This window comes from Brassica oleracea, chromosome C4, assembly GCF_000695525.1.
Source record: "Brassica oleracea var. oleracea cultivar TO1000 chromosome C4, BOL, whole genome shotgun sequence".
Taxonomy (NCBI): Eukaryota; Viridiplantae; Streptophyta; class Magnoliopsida; order Brassicales; family Brassicaceae; genus Brassica; species Brassica oleracea.
The window spans coordinates 6,161,958-6,176,388 of NC_027751.1; the positions used below are offsets into that span (position 1 = coordinate 6,161,958).

Below are 14,431 nucleotides of genomic sequence, written 5' to 3' on the forward strand. Positions count from 1 at the left end.
CGCTCCAAGGCCAATTTTTGGTGTCTCTGGGCGAGAGGTCCCGAGCGACTTTGGTGTGTCGCTCCAACGGGTCACTCTGGATCGGGAGCGACCTTGGTAGGTCGCTCTGAGAGGTCGCTCCAGGGTCATCTAAGACTGTTCGGAGTAACGAGAACGCGAGCGACTTCATGGCGTCGCTTTAGGAAGGTCGCTCTGAGTAGTGGGACACAGCGACTTTGTGATGTCGCTCCGGGAGGTCGCTCTGGGCAAGTCGCTTCACGGGGTGAGTATGGCGAGCGACTTCACGGGGTCGCTCCAGCTAGGTCGCTCTGAGAGGTGCTTTGGAGCGACCTCATGACGTCGCTGCGGAACCTCGCTCCCCTGCTCTGCTCGTCCAATGATCGCTTTAAACACTTCTTTTGAGCTCCAAATGCACCCAAATGCCTCCAAGAACTCCATGTGGTACTCCAATACCTGATAAAGACTCATGTATGCAAAATGCAACCTAAACATGGCTAAATCTTAGTCTATATGATCAAAATGCACATGGGTGAATGGATAAAACAATGTAAATATGCAAGATATCAGAAAGACATTGGTAAAAACTTCCATACGTTTTCGGATATTGGTTGTGTTATAATTACAGCCTATCGAGTAACTATCCAATGGTTTACTGCTTTCAGAAATCAATAAAAGAAAAAATATCGTATATTATATTGATCTGTGAAAATTTCAGCTAAACAAAAAAGTTCTGCTACAACGTATATATGCAAGACTACCAACTCAATACCTTATTAGTGTTGCTTTTAGGTGATGCACCTAGTTGTAGATCAACTGTCAGATGTTCGATCCACTTAATTGAAAATGGTTAATATGTTTCAGTTGGTGGTGTTTATGTTTAATTATAATGTTTCAGATGGGTGATAGTAGGCCTGAGACTTATTATCCGAGATCCGGATTCGATCCGAGATCCGCTCCGGATCCGCTCCGAAAATATGATATCCGGGGTGCCCGGATCCGAATCCGGATAGTAAAATCTTGGATCCGTCCAAATCGAATCCGAATCCGGATATCTTAATTTTTAGGTCCGGATATCCGGATCCGGATCCGTATTTTTAAAACACATTAAATTTTTAATTTTCATTAATATTTATATTTGATATATTAATATTTATACATGAATTAATCTTATAATATTATATTTTAGTTTTTACAATATTATAGACATATATAAATATATTTATAAATATTTGATTTATATATTATATTAAAAAATTAGTATTTTTTAAAAAAAAATATTATTTTTAATTATTTTTACGGATCCGTATATCCGCGGGTAATACAATATCGGGACGGATATCCGAAATCCGGATATCCAGATATCCAGAAACTACTAATCCGGATCCGGATATTAAGTTCACGGATCCGGATATTAAGTTCACGGATCCGATGGATCCGGATCCGGGTATCCCGAATTTCCCGGATATCCGGATCCGTCCCAGGCCTAGGTGATAGGGATAAATAAAATGGAGTCATTGGCATCATATTATTGTAAACAATGCAGGGTACGATGACAGGAACATATTTCACACCCACATTCGTTCATTCTGATGTTGTTAGTTGGTATCTAACCAATGAGTATCTAAAATCTGTATTTGTGGTCAAAGGAATATATATATATATATATATATATATATATATATATATATATATATATTTCTTACGATTATTGTTTATCGATCTAGTGAAAAGATCAAAACATGTATTAAATTAATTATTAGTGTAACCGGTATAAAGGTAAGCCCAACCCATAAAGTTAAATGTGATAACCGGTTCAATGAATCGTGCCTTTAATACAGCAGTAAGTTCTCGATAGTATAATATAAAGTAGGTTGGTTCGTATCATGGCATAAAATGTAAATTGTCTAGTAACAAAATGCTCATTTAATTAGGAAGCTGAGGAGGGCTCAGAGAGTGACACATCGGATTTGTACTATAAGTTGTAACTTAAATAATGCTCCCCAATTAATATATTGGGGATTACATGATGATAAATTTTGTCCTGCAGAAATATATCGTGTTACGAGCTTAACATTGGTTGATTTATTCTCTTTAAGCTTACATGTATGCATTCTATCTAATTTTAGTCTCTATCGTTAAGTTACATGTGATTCCAATATAAAATCAATTGGTGATAAAAAAATTGATTTATATATATTTAGGATTTTTTCAACTTTAGATGTGAGACATTTGTCTTTAATACGCCTCTCGAAATGATGGTTTTTTTAGTATCAATCTCGGAATGTCTGGGCAAAGATCGGTAGGCCGATTTTTGGGTTGGATCGATAATGTATCGGGTTGGATTTGTTGGATCGAACTCTGATACCATGTTAAATTAAATAGACTTGTAACCTAAAACCAATTGGTGATAAGAAGATTGACCAATTTACGTTATATATTATTTAGAATCCCTTTCAATTTTTGATGTAGAACATTTGACCCTAATACCAATATTACCTTCACTCTGAGACTTTAATTAGCCGCTAACTTTAATCTAGCACAGTTTGTTAATTGCAAAATATCTAATAAAGCACAACAATTAATTATTTATTAATGAAAAAAATTCATCAATAAGGGCCAAAGATTGTAAAGTTTACATGACACAACAAAGAAAATTGTAATAAGCAATTTGATCTCACAAGAGTTCCAAATCACGTAGACACGATTACACGGAAGGCAAAGCTGATCACTCAGCAATTAAAATAACCAAAACCGAGTTAATTTGATGAAATGTTCATTGAATCAACCACACAAATAAACAATAAATATCTCGAAAAGAAAAATAAGAGGAGCTATCTTTTTAGTATATGCACGCGAATCAACAAAAACAAAAAGAGTAAAAAATTATTAAGATTATTATTAACTCTTAACCTCTCCGAGATCTGCACCTTGTCTACATTTGGAGATACGCATTGTACGATTCAAATTGCGATGCGTTAAGAAAACTTTGCTCCTGCAGTTTTGCCATGTAAGGCGTTGACGACATTCCAAGGAGCGTTTCTTGAAACGCGTTTTGATTGTAAAACGCAGCTGCTGTTTCATCGTATATCGTTTGACCTTCCCACTGATCCGACGCATCCGGCTGGCTTCCTCCTAGTGACGGTGGTGAGCATGGTGCATTTGCGGCATCGGCGGCTGCCGCATCGGGAGTGTCTGGGATGTTGACGGTGGTGATATCATGGATGCTTGATCGGCGTTTGTCTTTGCCGCCGTTGACTTGCCTTATAAAGTACTTTTGAGCATGACTGGCGACTTGTGTCGGCGTCCGTGTGGTCACGAAGTTTCGAGCTATGTTTCTCCAATCGCCTTTTCCATACTTCTTCAGACCCATCAGAAATTGTCTGCGTATTCATTAAACCGCACTGATATTAACACATGATACCACTCTAAGCATAGACATCAATCTTTAATGGGTCATTAATATATAGTCTTATTCTTGGGTTCACCCCCTAGAGGTTCACCAACCAATAGGATTGTGTTATTTCATATTCGATATCTTTTAAAAAAAGAAACAAAATATTGTCAAATTATGTTATCTTTTTAAAATTAAAAGGTAAAAAGAAATAAATAAAAAATAATAGTAATTACAAAAAAAAATATTTTTAACGCCGTCAGCAAAACATTAAACCATAAATCATAATCCGTAAACCCTAAATCCTAAACCCTAAACCCTTGGGTAAACCCTAAACTCTAGGATAAATCTTAAACTCTAAAACAAAATCACTAAACACTAAAACACTCAAAGGTTTAGGGTTTAGGATTTAGGGTTTAGTGTTTTTATTTATAGTTTAGGATTTATCCAAAGGTTTAGGGTTTACCCAAGGGTTTAGAGTTTACCCAAGGATTTAGGGTTTACCCAAAGGTTTAGGTTTACCCAAGGGTTTAGGGTTTAGGGATTAGAATTTAGGGTTTAGTGTTTTACTGACGACGACGTTGAAAAGATTTTTTTAATTTTTTTTTCTGTAGCTGCTATTTTTTTTTTTACTTTTTTATTTTAAAAACATAATATAACTTGATAATATTTTGTTTACTTTTTTAAAAGATATCGAATTTAAATTAATGAAATACTATTGAATAGTGAACCTCTACCGTAGGGAGTGAACCCAAGCATAACTCTAATATATATGTACGATGCAATGCGCGTGAGTGTAAAACAATTTTAACCGCACTACGATCCAACTAAATCATTTCACATATTAAATGCATACAAGAAAGAAGCAAGATCTTAAGCAAAAAAAAGAAAGAAGCAAGATTTCATCTGCTCAGTATATAGTTTTTACCCATGGATTCATAATCTCAAAACATGAAAAATGTTCAAAAATTAAAATTTTAATATAAATGTCGTTTAAATTCATTAAAAATTGGTTTGAAAAGTCATACTATAGATGTAAAAAGATGTTATTTTGTAATCTATTTAAATTCAAAGTCATGTCCTAAAAGTCGTTCTAGAGTTTATAAAAACAAAAGTAACACTCAAATAACTACTTTGTAAAAGTAAAACTAATGGAATCTGTTGCTCAAAAAAACTAATGGAATCTAAACATGCATCTACTATGTAATGGGCGTATATGCCTGTCTCTCTGTCTCTAAACCAATACGTAAAGACGCATTTTGTGTGTTGGTGGATGACTGTATTGTCTTGATTAACTATAGAATATAAATAATTATATGTTATAATGCGTATCTTTATACGTATATACATAAACACGTTTCCAAGAAAAAAGCGTACGTATGTGCATAGTCCAAATCTAGAGAGAAAAGCATTGACGTATTGTGTACCTGTGTTCTTCTTCTGTCCATGGAACACCTTTCTTCCTTTCATGCTCCGCTGCTCTCGCGGCGGATCCTCTCTTTCCTCCGGCGGCGGCGAAGTAATACCCGTTCATGTTAAATCCATTGCTTCCAGCGTCGTAGCCTCCCCAATCTAGCGTGAATGAATCAGAGGCGTAACCAGGGATCGGGATAAGACCAGCTTCGATGTCGCTGACGTCTTCCTCTAGCTCTCTGTACTGTTTGATCACATCTCCGACTGTTTTGCCGGGGAGCATTGCTGCGACTTTGAACCATCTGTCGGGAGTGTCTTTGTCGTAAAAGGCTAAAGCGTTTTCGAACTTCTTGTTTTCTTCAGCTGTCCACTTGGTTCCTCTGTTCTCTTGGAACAACCAGTTTGATGTCTCTAAGTATGTTGCTGGTGACATAACTTCGAGTCCTCTGCTCATCTTCTCTCTTTTTTTTCAACGGCTCTTGATTGAAATTTAAAGAACAAAGAACAGAGATTTTGATTGTGTATCAATGGTGAAACTCAGAGAAGGAGAGAAAGAGAGAGTTGGGGACTTTGATCTATGAAGATGGCATTTTTTCAAAAGGAATCTGAGAGAGAAAGAGAGATGATAAGCATCAAATTAGATAAGAGAATCTAAAGAAGGAGAACAAGAATAGATGCTTTTTCCAGACTCTAAGGACAAGAAGAAGAAAAAGATTCTGTTTATGAGTGTTGTTGTCTGAACGATAAACACCTCTTACCAAAATCAGTTTCTTATTGGTAGATCCGAATCCAGAGAAGAAAAATAAATGAAGAAAAACAGAGGATCTCACATGAGGGCAATGGAGAAGCTCAGGTGGGTTGAGAACATTAAAGCTTGGAAAGTGAACAAAACTGTTGTTCTTTCTCCCAAACTCTCAAGTTGAGAAGGGCAGAGAGAGAGAGAGAGAGAGAGAGAGAGGAGAGATGTACGAAACAGGAATGATCTGAGAGTGAGAGGTGAGTTAAAAAGCTGTTAGAGCTGTGATTGTCTATGGCTATTTCCCATACAAAGTTTTCTGAGCCTTTTTAATTATTATATTTATATCAAGATCTATTAGTTCTATTAGCCTCCATAACTACTTACCAAGCATTACTGTATTGAAATCAATTATATCCTTAAAACCTAATCCTCCTTTTTCCTTACTGATATATACCTTATCCCAAGATTTTCAATGTAGTCCTCTAGTACTACCTCCAGAACTCCACCAAAATTGTGCTACTGCACTCGTCAATTTTTTTGCGGTGGCCTTAGTTAAGCGGTAACAAGACATCGTATGGTTCGGCAATGCCGTAATCACTAGTTTGATGATCACTTCCTTTTCCCCTTTTGTGAAAAATTTAAAAGTCCATCCATTTACCCTATTATTTAAGCGATCCTGAACAAAACCAAAAACTTGAATCTTAAAACCTCCAAGATTTTTCGGTAATCTTAAGTAAGATCCTATTCTTCCCAAATTCTGTATACCCAAGATATCTCTTAACTCATGTCTCATCGTTTCTTCAATCTTATGTCCAAATTGAATTGAGAACTTTTCAAAATTTATCAGCTGACCAGAAACCACCTCATATTCCTTTAAAATTCTGAGAATAGTAAGACATTCTTCCCTTTGAGCTTTACAGAAGAACAAACTATCATCCGCAAAAAGCAGATGGGAAATCGATGGACATACTCTGGCAACCTTAATTCCTGTTAACTTCTTCTCTCTCTCCGCCTTCCAAACACGTTATTTTCCCGGGTTTTTAAGGGCAGGTATTTTAGGAATGCCTCACCCCTTGAACCGATTCGATCATACTCTCCGTCATACGGCTGGAGGAATATTGTCTCTGCTAGATCTCTGGTAAGCAAAGGACTAATCAAAAGGGTGGGAAAAGGATCTTCTATATCAGTATGGAACGATCCTTGGCTCCCAACCACTCGCCCGAGACTAGCCAATAAAAATCAACACAATTTGTTTCCCGACCTTACAGTGGACTCCCTTATTGACTCCACTTCGCGAAGATGGAATTTACAGGTTCTTTGGACTTTGGTAGATCCACAGGATGTGAAAATCATAGAAAGTATACCATTGAGCATAAACCAGATGGCAGGTAGGGATGAATGACATTTCACAAATAATGGAAAATTTACGGTTAAATCAGGATATCAAGTGGAAAATATTTACCCGGTTAGGGACAGATTACCGTTATTAATTATCCCTACAGTTGATGTTCTAAAGGCTTTCTGCTGAAAAATACGGTGTCCATCAAAGATAAAACATTTTCTTTGGCAATTGATCTCAAGATGTGTAGCAGTCAAGAAGAATTTGCAGGCACGAGGGATGCAAGGGGATATATGCTGTGCAAGATATGGAGCGGACGAGGAATCGATTAACCATGTGTTCTTTGAGTGCCTTCCAGCTATTCAGGTGTGGGCTCTGTCAAAGATTCCAACAAATCAAGCTATTTTCCCGACAGGCTCTTTATTTACAAATATGGATCATCTATTCTGGAGAGTCGCTCCACCGATGGAGGATCATCAATTTGCTTGGATACTTTGGTACATTTGGAAAGGAAGAAATAATAAGTTTTTTAGTAATCTGGATATAGATCCTAGGGACACTCTTAAATTGGCTGAGACGGAATCAACACTCTGGGCTGATGCACAGCTGATGAAAGATCAGAAGATGGGAACAGAGACTCAGGTTACGACTCCTCCGTCAATTCCCGGCATATGGTGTTTTACAGATGGATCATGGAAAGAGGGAGATATGTTTTCTGGCCAGGGCTGGTTCAGTACTTTAGTTGGATTTGAGGGTCTGATGGGATCAAGGAACGTAAGAGCGTCCCTCTCTCCTCTGCATGCAGAGTTCGAGGCGTTACTATGGGCAATGGAATGTATGAGGAATTTAAGACAATTTCAGGTTACGTTTGCAACAGATTGTTCACAATTGGTGAAGATGGTTTCGGAACCAAAAGAATGGTCAGCTTTTGCAAGTTATTTGGAAGATATCAGGAGTCTGAAAAAGAGTTTTACACGTTCAGAGATTATACATGTACCAAGGACGCAAAATACAAAGGCGGATAATCTAGCACGCAGTGTCAGAAAACAGCAGTCTTTCGTCGTCCACATGGATCAATATCTCTCGGTGTGGTTTAAAGAGTCTATATGAGTCTGTAATGTTGTTGACAAAAAAAAAAAAAAAATCAAGATCTATTAGTTTTTGCAACTTTTTTTAATTGTTTGACTACCAAAATGGAGTACTAAATCGTTCTTGGGATAAAAAAAAATATTCTATTTACAGAAAACATATTTTAACAATTTTCATTATTATGATAAAATAACTTTGTTAGAATAGTTTGAAGTTACTTAAACTAAAAGTATAGCTAATGCTCTATGATAAATGTATTCCTCAAACATGCGTGTAAACTGTAACAAATGAAAGTTATGAAGAATTTTTTTTTTTTGAATATTAACACAAAAAATATGAATTTTATGATGCTTAAGTCGTATATAAAACGATGTTACTGTTGATGTATAAATCATGAAATAGTAACATTTTATGTAATCTTCTTTGGTAAGTAGTCCACATCAACATAGTATTAGCTATTAGTATAATTCAACTCTCGGCAAAAAGAAAAAAAAAATAGTATAATTCAAATGAAATTAAAAAGGTATTATTTTAAAATGAGATTTTTTTTGTCATCAAAGTTACAGATTCAACTAAGATATTGCGAAATAATTTTGTGTCTATCTAAACAACGAAACGATTGTTGCCGAACCTTACGCACCACACTGTTCGCTTTTCTATTTTGCGTTGGAGGTACGTGTAAGTGTTCTGATTAACTGAAGCTCTCCATGAACAATTTGATATCTTCCAAATATGTTGTAAAAAGATTTCAAAATGAGATATGATATCGAAGATTCTTTTTAATATCTATTTTCAGAGTACTTTTTGATTCAATCAACCAATAAATACTCGTCGTTGTACAGTCTCTGATAGGCCTTCATATAAATATAAGTAAAAGACATGTGTCTTCTTCCAATATGTGGCTCACACGTGTACATATTTCATTTGTTCTCAAGAAGCTTTTTATTTATTTATTAGTATGCTTTCAGGACCGTTGATTGATACATTTCTAATCCTATTGGTTATGCATTTGTTTTTGGATAATTATGACTCACATAATGGGAGATATATTTTGCGGCTTAGATGTTTCATAATTATAGGCCAAATAGAAGAAATCACAGACTCAGACGAGACACACAAACGAGGAGCAACCTTCATTGGCTAGCAAGATTTAAGGTCGGTTAAAAAGTAAGTATTTAAGTATTTTTCCATGGTGTTGACATTGAACCTTTTGGGCACATGAGTTGTTTGTTTGTATATATATTGAGGTGCCTTATTTTATTTTTCTGTTTCATAATTTGGTAGCAATATATTTCTGGACCACAGTTATGATAACATAGAAAATTGGAGAATGTGGTTAAGTGTATATTTTGAAATTAGGATGCTAGGAAACAGGAAAACAACATTATTCTACTACAAACTATGCTTGTATACAAAGATAGACACACCAGTTTAGTCTCAATCCAAAATACTTAAACAAACTACATAAAGCTTACAAAAACTTACACCAATTGGCATAAAAAAGCTAATTACTATTTTTTTTTTTTTGGTATGAAGCGAGTTACTAATATAATCCTGCTAGAAAAGTAATAATGAAAACGTAGTAGTCATTTTATTAGTCAATATCGAAAATCTATGTCTTGATGCTTTTATTTTAGCCATTTTAAAATTTATATGATGGTTATATAGTTTAGACATTACCGTGAGTTTTACTATGAAATCTTTTAAATAACTAATTACATAAGAAATGGTAATAATTTTTTATGGCCTACTATATGCCAGACCATATCTTGGAGAACTGCGAAGATATTTTATTATACGATGATGACACCTTGCTTAAGTTCTGGGTTTAAATACAACCAATATTTTCCTAACACAATCAAATCGAGTAGCAAATGGTTTAGTGTTATAACTGCGTGCCTAAAGGTAACAAACTCGTCATAATATCGAACCTTAATTTATTAACGTTGGAAACATAGTCATGATGATATTCTAACAACATCTAGAATTCCAAATGAAGGTTTATCAATTACGGTCTATGACATAAAAATAATCCCAATTTATTATAAGATTGAGTTAAGAAATCAATTTAGGTAAAAACTCAAATTAGGTTTTAACAATTTTTTTTTTTTTCAAATTATAGTTCTACTACAAAAACTTTGTCGCAGTATGAATACGAGTTTTATCAGAATTTGAGATTACATATGTTTTGACTGTGGTTTGTGTTTTTTGTTTTTTAAGATGGCATAATTAAAGGATTTATATGGAAAGAAACGTTATGCCAAAACCTTCGACTTACTCGAGTAGCCCTAGCATAAAGGACACAAGTCACACAATAAGATTTTGATAAGACACACTCAAACTTGATAGCATAAAGGATTGTGAGAGGGATACTTTCATAGTACAATAATACAGAGATATATACGAACATCTCCAAAAATATTTTGGAACTAATAAATTGAAAAACAAATAAAAAAAAAGAGAATTAAAATGGTTCTTATCAGAAACAGTCTGTCTTACTTTTTTCAAAACTTTTATTGCACATGTATTTTTCAATTTTCATTAAATAAAATATTAACTTTTTGATTGTAAAGAATTTAAGAAGAGTTTTCAGCAGTCGGATATTCTAATATTTTTTTGTTTATTTTTTTTTTGATATTGAGTTGTGAGATGTATATATTATGTTTAAGGTTTGTAATTATTCATTTTGAATGATTAATATAAAGAAGTTTCTGACAAAAATGTATCCTTCTCACTTTGTCCTATTTATAGTTTATAATATTTGTGCATTATCTGAGACACTTAGGAGTGCGATTATATACATATATATAAATATATGTAAATTAAATATATATACTGAAATGCTCATTTTTCCTGCAATTGTAACTCATAGTATCATGGGACAACACTTGCTTTTCTGTGTCACTAATTAATTTCTTATAACAAATAACCAGTCGCGAATTATACTAAAATGGGTTAGGTAGCTTAAGTGACCACGCCATAACAGACACAATAATTATGAAAAGGTACTTTTTATTAATTAGTAGTTAATTAGCGGTATATAGTAGTTGAGGATTCAACGTATTAGTAGAATTTGATATATACGTTTTATGTTGGAGTTTGTATACGTTTTCTGTGAGAAAAATATGTTTGACTACAAAGTACAAACTTATGTTTTGGTATGTATGATCGTACATGCCTATTTATTAAACTAAGATAAATATTATTGGTTCAATACAACTTCGACTTCAAAAATAATCTCGGCCGTTATGTAATATATCCTCTAATGCTAAAAAGATCACAGCAATTGTTTTTAGTCTAGAAGTTTCATGCAAATTCGATATCATCTAGAGAGGCCAGGGATAAAGTAATTAAGATAACTCTATGTACATATAAACATACGTTAAAAGGAAGGAAAAGGAATCCCAGACTTCACTTTACCAATCATCCAGATGTAATTCATTAGACCGACGAAGAGGACATTTTCAACTCCATTCTATTTTTTCCTCTAAAATAGAGTTTACACTAAAAATACTCAAATGTTACTTTATTTTTTACTCTATAATAGTGTTAACATATTTTTTACTTTATATATAAAGTAATTTTTTTATTTTTGTTCATCACTCTATTTTCACTCAAAAATAGAATACCATTTGAACAATATCCAACTCTATTATAGAGTTATCATATTTTAGAAGAAAAAATAGATTAAACCATCGAAGAAAATGGTCTAAGCAATCAATGAGCTTTCCTTCCCAATATATCTAATTTTAATAAGAAGCGCCACAGCCCAGAGGTTTTCGATAAAAAAAAACCAATTAAATTAGATAATAATTTGATGTTCTCCATCTCCACATCTACGACTCTTTATATCAGAGTTGTTTAAGTAAAATGTCAGAGTTGTTTGTCCACCACTCACACCCAACACACGATTATATATTTTTTTAAATATTAATAGGGCAATAAAATATTCAGTAAAGTTATTATACGCTGGTTTTTAAATAGGAGTGGTGCTAGACAATGACTGGTTTTGTTATGAATATTATTTTCGTAGAGTTTCCTCAAAGGGAAAGCATCTCTTATTTCCGAATGAGGACGCTTTTCCTCCCGAATAATTTATTTTCCTTTGATATATTTAGCGACGCAGACAAGTAAATGTACATTATAACTATACTTTTAATTTTATCTTTAATACCAGTTATAATACCTTTCTTAATGGTTTACCTCATCGTCTTGTCACCATTGCGATGATATTTGACTGTAACGGTAGATCATATAAAATGAAAACCCTATAAATCTTCTTTTTCTTTTAACGAAAAAAAATAAATCTTCTTTTTTTTTTTTGCTTAAAGAAAACCCAATAAATCTTACGCAAGAAAATAAAAAATTGTCCCTACACTTTTTATTTGATTAATATTTTCTTTGGGTTTACGGATTTTATATATTCCAGAAAATGATGATAATTTAATCAACAATAGTTGTACTTTAGTTATAATTTTATTTTTAATAAATGAAATGTGATGAGTCGACAAAAAGAAGAATGAAATGTAATGAAACACAAAAATATTTTTACACTTTTCATGTCAAACTCTGGAAGCTTAAGTTTTTGCTTTCTATAATTAGCAACATCAACTTATTCAGTCTCTCATGATTTCACTATACATAAAAAATGGACAATAAACATATAGTATAAGCTAATTAATAATAAATAAAAGATTAATATAAGACCATATATATATGTAATCTGGAAATTTTCTATTAATCTGAAAATGTTGGTAGACAAATACGTATTTATTTACTACATAATAACAATATATTATTAAAATCATCTTTTAACATTATATGTAATATAGAATTCGGATATGGTCATGAAACCATTATTTTTAAAGTTGGTTGTATTGTGACAGCAAAACAATTGAGGTACGTTTCGTAATTGTATAAAGTATTAGGAATAATTAAATGATGGGCAACAAAAAGAACGACACGAAGTTGGGAGTAAATAGGGAGCACTGGCGCATAGTTTGACCCACCGGAGCGACAACAGAAGAGTGCGAGCGTGCCAGTAGGGCTTCCACTCATAATGCGCTCCACACGCTTTTGTACATTAGTGGCTTTGCACAAATCATTTGATATCTTTAATTTATTTATTATTCTAGTTATATATAAAAATATTTCATAGACTTTTATTATAAGTTGGAACCCATACTTTACGTTATATATTTATGAATTTTGGAGGTGCCAAGAAAATGACAGGCTCTGATAGTTTTGTTGTCAATGGGAATTTATATGACAAAATTGCATCCTGTATACAAAACTTTCTTCTTAATTAGATAAATACCCTAAATTCCAAAGGATGTTGCTTTGATTATTAGACACCAAAATTTTAGATTGCTAATTGTTGATTTTGTTCATTTGGTCTGCACTTCACGTAGGCCTGGGCATAATATCCGTAACCCGAAATCCGAAATCCGAACAGAACCCAAACCGAAAAACCCAATCCGTATCCGGTCCGAAATGTAAAAAAATACTCAAATGGATCTTGTAAGGTGTTACAAAACATATTCGAACCCGAAGTGTTATTAACCGAACCCGAAGGGTAATCCAAAAAACCGAAAAAACCGAAAGATCCGAAAATATATCCGAAAAAACCGATCCGAATGTCCAAAATAATATACAATATAATTATATGAAACATGAATATATACTTCAAATATTTAATTTCATATTTATTTTGATATGTTATCTAACAATAAGCATTTAAAATATATATAACTACCCTAAATACTTATTATATATAAGTAAATATATATATATATATACATATATATATATATATCTTATGTTTTACTTTTAAATTTTAGATTTTATTTCGGGTATATCCGAACCAATCCGATATAACCCGAATCCGAATGATATATGATTACTTTATGGGTTCTATGATGTGATACAAAACCGACTTGAACCCGATGTGTTATATCTGAACCCGACCTGTACTTGCAAATTTACTAGAATGAGACCTATGAGGTGTTATAAAAAAGAATCAAAATCCGAAAAACCCGACCTGAACGCCAACGGGTACCCGAACGCCCAGACCTAACTTCACCTACAGCACTGAAGTGACCACTTCAGAAACCTGTCTTGTGCACTGAAGTGTCCACTTTAGAAAAGCTGCATCTTGCACTTTGATGCTCTAGGGATATTTGTTATGTTTGGGCCTTAGTGACTGAAGCCCATTAGTGTTAGGGTTTAGGGAGACACTATATAAACTCCCTAAACCTAATTACTTGCTTCTTAACACAGAGAACACTCACTCTACACAGATCTGAGATTAGAGAGAGAGGCAAGAAGCTAGAGCAAGAAGAGAAGATTGAAGGAACATCTACAGAAGGTTAAGAAGAAGCAAAGAGAGATCTGGTCAAGAGTCTCAGACTACTTCTTCTTCTTTGGAGTGTAGATTTCATCTCTTATCTACACAGGTTCA

At 33.7% G+C, this 14,431-nt stretch overlaps 1 protein-coding gene across 1 annotated transcript; it reads right to left on the minus strand.

Annotated features, from left to right (window-relative positions):
• Positions 1-2,588: 2,588 nt before the first annotated feature.
• LOC106339395 (transcription factor DIVARICATA) lies at positions 2,589-5,833 on the minus strand. The gene is made up of 2 exons (XM_013778193.1): positions 4,819-5,833; positions 2,589-3,380 (listed from the first exon to the last, which is right to left on the minus strand). The coding sequence occupies exons 1-2, from the start codon at positions 5,256-5,258 to the stop codon at positions 2,933-2,935; spliced, it is 888 nt and encodes a 295-aa protein (XP_013633647.1). The 5' UTR covers positions 5,259-5,833; the 3' UTR covers positions 2,589-2,932.
• Between the last annotated feature and the right edge of the window lie 8,598 nt (positions 5,834-14,431).

Bases quoted from the DNA above. Each gene is read 5' to 3' on its own strand.
- LOC106339395 (XM_013778193.1), bottom strand. From the start codon at position 5,258: ATGAGCAGAGGACTCGAAGTTATGTCACCAGCAACATACTTAGAGACA. The intron at 3,381-4,818 runs GTACACAATACG...ATGAATACGCAG, and splicing joins TGGACAGAAGAAGAACACAG to ACAATTTCTGATGGGTCTGA.